Source organism: Myxocyprinus asiaticus, chromosome 43, assembly GCF_019703515.2.
Source record: "Myxocyprinus asiaticus isolate MX2 ecotype Aquarium Trade chromosome 43, UBuf_Myxa_2, whole genome shotgun sequence".
Classification (NCBI taxonomy): domain Eukaryota; kingdom Metazoa; phylum Chordata; class Actinopteri; order Cypriniformes; family Catostomidae; genus Myxocyprinus; species Myxocyprinus asiaticus.
The window spans coordinates 24,823,461-24,830,624 of record NC_059386.1 but is presented as its reverse complement, the minus strand read 5'-3'; the positions used below and the strand labels follow the sequence as shown (position 1 = coordinate 24,830,624).

Here is a 7,164-nt window from a genome sequence, read left to right as displayed (position 1 = left end):
AAAGTAACATAAAAGTAACTATTAAAGTAATCTGATAACAATTTTAGAGAAATAATTAGTAATGTTTAGTGAATTACTATTAAGTAACTTAACCAACACTGTTTACAAGATTCCATTCGTTAACTTTAGTTAATGCATTAGGTATCATGAAAAACAATTAACAATATATTGTTTACAGCATTTATTAATCTTTGTAAATGTTAGTTAATAAAAATACAATTGTTCATTGTTAGTTCATAGTTTATAACTAATGTTAACAAACACAATTTTTGGTTTTAAAAATGTATTACTATATGTTGAAATTAACATTAACTAAGAGTAATAAAGGCTGTAAAATTATTGTTAGTTCATGTAAACTAATGTTGTTAAACAGATTAAAGAACAGACGCATGAGGTCTCTCACACTCTCTTTGCATCTCAGGTAATGACCTGAATGGACACAAACATACTTATACATTGTCACCAACACAAACACCCACTTTTACATAAACATGTACACAATACCCAAACAGATTTCTTCCAACATTCAAACATATTTACATACAGCTACATACAGCTACAATAATGACAGACTTTAATTGTTATTCATACCTTTATATACAATTATGGCTTCATGTAACAGCTGCATTGTCTTTTGTTAACTTATAAATCAACAATTTGTCATAACTGTTTAATTACATTATAGTATTATCAGGCACTTCCTCCATGTAGAGCTAGTCTATAAAAGCATTGTGGTTCTGACAAGGACTGTGTGACCAGTACATGTTTCTAATTTACAAATGGCTACAGTGCCATAGGAACACATCTCCCCATGTCAATCAGGTCATGATAGACAACAACATTAGAATCAGCAAATACACAAACCATCACTAATACATTTAGAGACTAATTCATCCATTAAAAAATGATTAGAGTCAAATCTAGCCAATGATATTTGTGGTTGTTAAATAAGACTAAATCAACACTATTTACATGCCAAAAAGATTCAAACAGACAAAACAAAGACCAAATGTAAAAATAAAATCATTCAGCACAAAATCAATTAAATGTAAAATTACATACACAGATGTGATCAGATAACAAAAACACAAACAAATGCATACTTTTACTATTTATAGAGAGATTAAAATTACTATAAACGACAGTTTTTGGATAGTTGTATTAAAGCACTTAAAAATATATGCATATGTTTCAAATATTCTTAATAATTTACAAACCCTTCATGGTTCTCCTCACTGTTTGGATAGAAACATCTCCCACATACTGAAAATCTCAAAGCATTAAATATTTTGCAGTTACAATGCATGTATAATGTATACAACACATATCTGTGTGCTACAGTGGAAACTTAATATTAAGACAAGAACACAGACAGAACAATTGTTAATTTCACTAAATCATTATATAATCTCTGTCAAAAATACAAAAATGGAGAAAGCCTTTTGAGGAGATTTTTAGCCCGGCCCCCTCAGAAAGACTCAGATTAAGCTTGAAGTAAACTTGAAGTAAACTTTTTTTTTTTTCTAGTGACCTTCACTGGGAGTATTATACTGTACATTTATTCAATCTTGCTATTAGTCTTTGTATTCATGTAGGTTTCTGGAAAAAAAAATAATTTTGGAACATTTTTATATTTATTGACTCAGTGGTGTAACCATCAATTAAAATGTAATAACATGTTTTGTTTACACCTTAAATGTATATAATATAAAAGATTTTCAAACATATTTTTTAAGGAAAAAAGTATTTTTTTAAACAAATATCTTTGCTGACATTTGACTACCTGAACCTTAAAAAAAAAACTATTTTTCTCTGTTATGATTTCAGGACGATTAAACCAATTTGACTTTTATTTTGAAAATTGAAAGTCAATATGTGTGAAATGCATTTATGTTTTTTATTTTTATTTTTTATAAATGAATAGAGCCGGACTCAAAACATGTGCATAACCATGTCATTGACCCGAATGCAAGTTTGTAAGAGGGGAAGGCACAAAGTACAGATTATTCAACACATAAATTACAGGGAATATCTCTGAAGGAATTTTTTCCAGCAGTTTGAGAAAATATCCTATTTTATAAAAAAGCAAAAAGGCCACAATAACCAGACTTTAAAAGTCTGGTAGGGGTTCTTGGAAATGAGAACTTAGATCAGTAAGAAGATGCAATTTACAAATACACTTTAGTATAAACATTTGATTTACCATCCCATTGGTACAACAAAGATATACATCTCTGTACAAAAGGCATTCAATTCAACAACCTGAAATGCAAAAATGAACTATAATGTAAAATACACTATACATTAAAAACACCATTCCAGTTTATTTAATGTGATGCACAGTTCTGCCCTGAATTTTAGTGACCTACAGTGCCAATATGAGAGACAAATATGTACAAAACAGCAATGATCTCTGACTAGCCAGCTTATTTACATTTGGACTAACCAAAAGCATATCCAGATTAAAATGAATCCCGACAATCATGAAGTCTACTGGAACAATGTACTGTAATCAGTACATAGCGAACATTCACTGGCCTCTGCTGATTGGCTGCAGAGGTTCTGTCTGTGTTGAGGTAAACAGCTGATGAGGTGTATGCACACACTTAAAAAAAGAAAAAAAAAAAAAAAAGGAAACAAAAGAAAAAGTATTTGAACATTGAAAGTGAACTAAAATGAAATATGTCATGTCAGTCATTTTTCTGGGGTAGGCATGAACTGTCTAGCTGCCCATAAGAGCTGAATGCTACTATGGTTTGAACATGACACGCAAGCCTGCTTGATAACAGGCACTATGGATGATTCCAGACAAGTTATACTGCGTTCTGTTCAGGACAAGAACATACATTGGGAAAAAGTGGTTAAAAGATTTTACGACTGAAAGCTTTGCTAAGTTGATGAGGGTAAGGAAAGTCCTGCTGGAAAAAACAGCTTAAACCAGCCTTGAAGCTGGTTTGCTGGATTTAGCTGACTTAAGCTGGTCTAGCTGGCCTACCAGCCTGGTCAAGTTGGTGTTCAGCTGGTTTAGCTGCTGGTTTCAGCTAGTCTCCCAGTCTGACTAGCTTAAAAGTGCCACAACCCCCTTTAAAACCAGCCAACAGGTTGGAAGACCAGCAAACCAATTTGTTTAAGATATGATTTCAGTAGGGTTAGCAGAGAAGAATGAAGGGTTTAAAGGATGTATATGCGGCGTATTGATAAGACCTTCAGTTTTCAATGGTCAACTGTCTATTGACCAGCTGTCTATGAGATTTACATACTTTATATGTGCTATACAATGGTGAGTCCCACTGTTTTGATGACATAACTTCATAATCAATCACAATATTACATTAGAAAAAGTCTACTTATGTGTATGAGTATGAGCAGATATCACCACGTTTATCCAGATACCCAGCTATGCGTGTTGGTTTTTACCCCGTGAGGGAAACTCTGCTGACTGCTCATGGGGTCAAAATTGAAGTCTAGCGCATCACCATCCATGAGCGTATCATGAAGGACAGTCTCAACGTCACATTCTAGCTGCTCAATGGACATATCATCCAAGTCACTGGGCAACCGCTCAGGATGTCCATGGTGGTGAGGTACCGGTCCATGCCTGTGGAAGCCGTTGCCATTGGTGCTGCTGTAACTTGGCAACCCCGCCTCACTGCAAACTCTTCCCAGCTGTGCGGGATGATTGTGAGGCAGGAGTAATTGGGGCTTCATGTTGCCAAGGCAACCAGGATGCCCATGGGGCAACATGGTACACCCATTTATACCCATAGCCGGAGAGGGCAACAGATGAAGCAATCTTGGGCGCGTGTGCAGGTGCGGATGTGGGTGCTGGTGTGCATGAGGGCCCATCATTTTGCCCCCTTGTCCCAATTGATCCTGACTAACATAGGTTGGTAGCACACGTCCCCCTTCCCCAGTCTGAGACCCCAAAGACTGCATCAGCTCGACTCTTGGATCGGCATCTGTGGTCAACAGCTCTTTAAGCAACCCAGCAGCGCAATTATACGGACCCACAAAAGGTCCGTAACCTCCGGGTTTACTGTCCGATAAAGTTGGTATGGCAATGGGACTCAGTCCCCCAACTCCTCCCTGACCATACATGCACTTCCGGTAGTCTTGTTGGACTTGGGGTTGAGGGTGAGGGCCCATATTGGGGGAGTTGTAAGATGAGTATCCAGTACTACCCTGCATCATAGGCTGGGCGTCTTGGCTGCCCTGACCGTTATTTTTGGGTGAGATGAGGTTGAGGTTGTCTAGCAGATTATCCATCATCACATTCTCAGACCCATGGTGACCCAAGGAACCTGCCACTTCAGACAGGCTGGGGAGGGGGCCACCCAGCTTGGTGCCTATGGTACCTGGGTACCCAATGTGGACCTCAACGGCCTCATTCAGGTCCTCTTCGGGTAGAAAGGGTGAACGGCGTCCACTAAGTGTGCTGGCATCGGAGCTGGCGCGTGTACGAAAGGTGGTCCAGGGTTCAAAATCATCATTGCTATGAGAGTTGGGGCTGCCAAGCCATTTTGGGTACTGAGAACCAGGACTGTTGGAACCACCTTCCAGTCCAGCTTGTAAGGACATCTACAAGCACAAAAGAGGGAATCAGAACAGTAAACTGTGAAAACCAGGTTTAACCCATCACTGTATTATATGTAATAATTCTTACCATGCAAGAAAGTACTGTGACGGTATCATGGTACAATTATGGTATGTCGATTTTTTTTATATAGCACAGTTAAAACAACGACAGTTGACCAAAGTGTTGTACAATCATTGCAATATAAAAGTTAATTGAAATATAAACACATTCATAATTCATCAGTACACAATGAAGTACACAATGTATAAAAAATACTGTTCAGAAATAAAGTGCATTACATATCAAAATACAAAAGCCAGTGAAAATAAATGAGTTTTTAACTTTGATTTTTGATTATCTGCACTGTTGAGGCAGTTCTAGTGAAAATAGGTAGACAGTTCCAAAGCTTAGGAGACACTACCGCAAAGTCACGGTCACCTCTCAATTTCAATTTAGACCTGGGGACATTCAAAAGCCTCTGACTGGAGCCCTGAGCGATCTCCCAGGCTGGTGAGCAGACAACAGATCAGAGAGATAGGATGGCATTAGCCCATTTAAGGACTTAAAAACAAATAGTAATAATCTGAATTCAATTCTGTAATGATTCAGCAAACAGTGCAGGGAAACTAAAACAGGAGTTATATGTTCGCGTTTGCATACACCTGTCAAAAGCCTGGCAACAGCATTTTGAACCATCTGCAACTGTGCAAGAAATGATTGGCTTATTCCTATATATAGAGAATTATAATAGTCGAGTCTAGATGAAATAAAAGTATGAATCACCCTTTCAAAGTCCTTGAAGAGAGAGAAAAGACTAGACTTTAGGCAAAACTAGATTTGACTACAGAATTCATTTGTTTATCAAGCTTAGGGGCACTATCAAATAAAACACCCAAGTTTTTCTCCAATGGTTTAACATGAGGAGACAGTTTGCCAAAATGAAGATCAGGAATACCAGAGGCCTCAGAAGGGCCAAACCAATAATCTCAGTTTTGTCTCATTCAGGTTTAAGACATTTAAAGACATCCAAGATTTTAGATCAGATAAACAGGCCAGTAAGGGTTCCAAGCCACACTTCTCATCTTTTTTCAAGGGCAAATAGATTTGGGTGTCATCTGCATAACAATGAAAGGATATCATTGTATCAGATGATACTGCAATACCATGGTACTTTAATATATACAATGGCACTGAATTAGAATATGTAAATGTGGTAGTTAAAATTATCACACGGCTCTCTGGAATACTTGATTCATATTAATTGTGCCATCCAGCGGTCTGATATTTCCGAATCATGACCACACATCTGGGGATAAAGTGATATTTCATCAGTCATCATTCCTACTTCTCATATCACTCTGCAATCTCTACAAGTAAGCTAATAAAACAAATTTCAACTCAAACCAATATTTCAAGTCCTTTTATTTATTTATTTATTTATTTGGCAAGTAGTCTTGTAATAAGCAGGATAATGTACATTCAGACAGCCATTGTTGCAATATTAACACTTTACAAAACTCCGACGCAAACAAGAGGTGGTATTCAGTTGTTTCTAGAGACTCCGCTGTCTCTTCTCACACAATAACGTAATTTCAACTTAAATTAAAATGTATTTCCATTATAATAAATATCCATTTATCTATTTACTTGGTAAGTAGCTTTGCAATAAGCTGGGTAATCTACAATCAGCTGGTCATTATCATCCCGATCCCCGTATGTCAATATATACTGTACCATGGTACTGAATGATTACCATATTCATGTGCCATGGTATTTACATGATACCATGATACTTTGATATATGCAATGGTACTGAATTAAAATATTCATGTGCTATAGTATTTATGTGGTAATTAAAAGACAAAATACAATGGTATTGTAAAGGTACATAAAAAAAGAAATAATAAAAAAGAAACACTACTACCATGGAACTATTTTTGGTTAGTGTTGAAACCTAGAATCAAACACCATAATCGCTATTAGTTTATCTTTAAACCAAATAATGGTCTGTTTCAAGTCTTTCGGGAATGGTATGAAATAGAAGTTTTCAAAGAAGTAATTTTATGGGCTAAACTTATCATTACAGAGGTATCAAGCTGAGTGAAGCATACAAATACTCAAACCACCATATTTACACTCCTACACATAGCAATCTGCTTCAACACAACTTTATACAGTGAAATTGCTCCCAGTAGGTGGCCAGAAATCTGTTTCCCTTCAACTGACCTTTTTCTTTGCTGCTCGTCCACGGCTCTTTGTGAACTTGCTGTTGTTGTCCATGGAAGTGGCTCTCCTGCGTGGAGACTTTCCACTTTTGCCTCCTTCAGGGTTCAGCATCCACCACGAGCTCTTCCCTGTTCCTTCATTCTGCACCCGAACGAAACGACTGTGCAGGGACAGATTGTGTCTGATTGAGTTCTGCAAGGGAGACAGAAAGAATTGGATGAGAACATGAAAACACAAATGTATTTACGTATGTTTTACTGCATAAAAAAACAAACAAATACAGATAACGGAAATGCCCTGTAATCATTCAATAAATGTCATTATTATACGGGTCTCTGGAATAATCGATTCTGACTGGTCAA

General features: G+C 36.9%; 1 protein-coding gene across 1 annotated transcript in view; it reads right to left on the bottom strand.

Annotated features, from left to right (window-relative positions):
• Positions 1 to 242: 242 nt before the first annotated feature.
• The window catches only part of LOC127433996 (forkhead box protein O1-B-like), a 44,111-nt gene continuing 37,189 nt past the window's right edge, over positions 243 to 7,164 (bottom strand). Inside the window, exons 2-4 of the mRNA XM_051686407.1 lie at positions 6,803 to 6,994; positions 3,418 to 4,578; positions 243 to 2,605 (exon numbers count right to left, since the gene is read on the bottom strand). Coding sequence (XP_051542367.1) covers positions 2,531 to 2,605; positions 3,418 to 4,578; positions 6,803 to 6,994 — 1,428 coding nt within the window. The 3' untranslated portion in view covers positions 243 to 2,530. The remainder of the gene's footprint in view (positions 2,606 to 3,417; positions 4,579 to 6,802; positions 6,995 to 7,164) is intronic.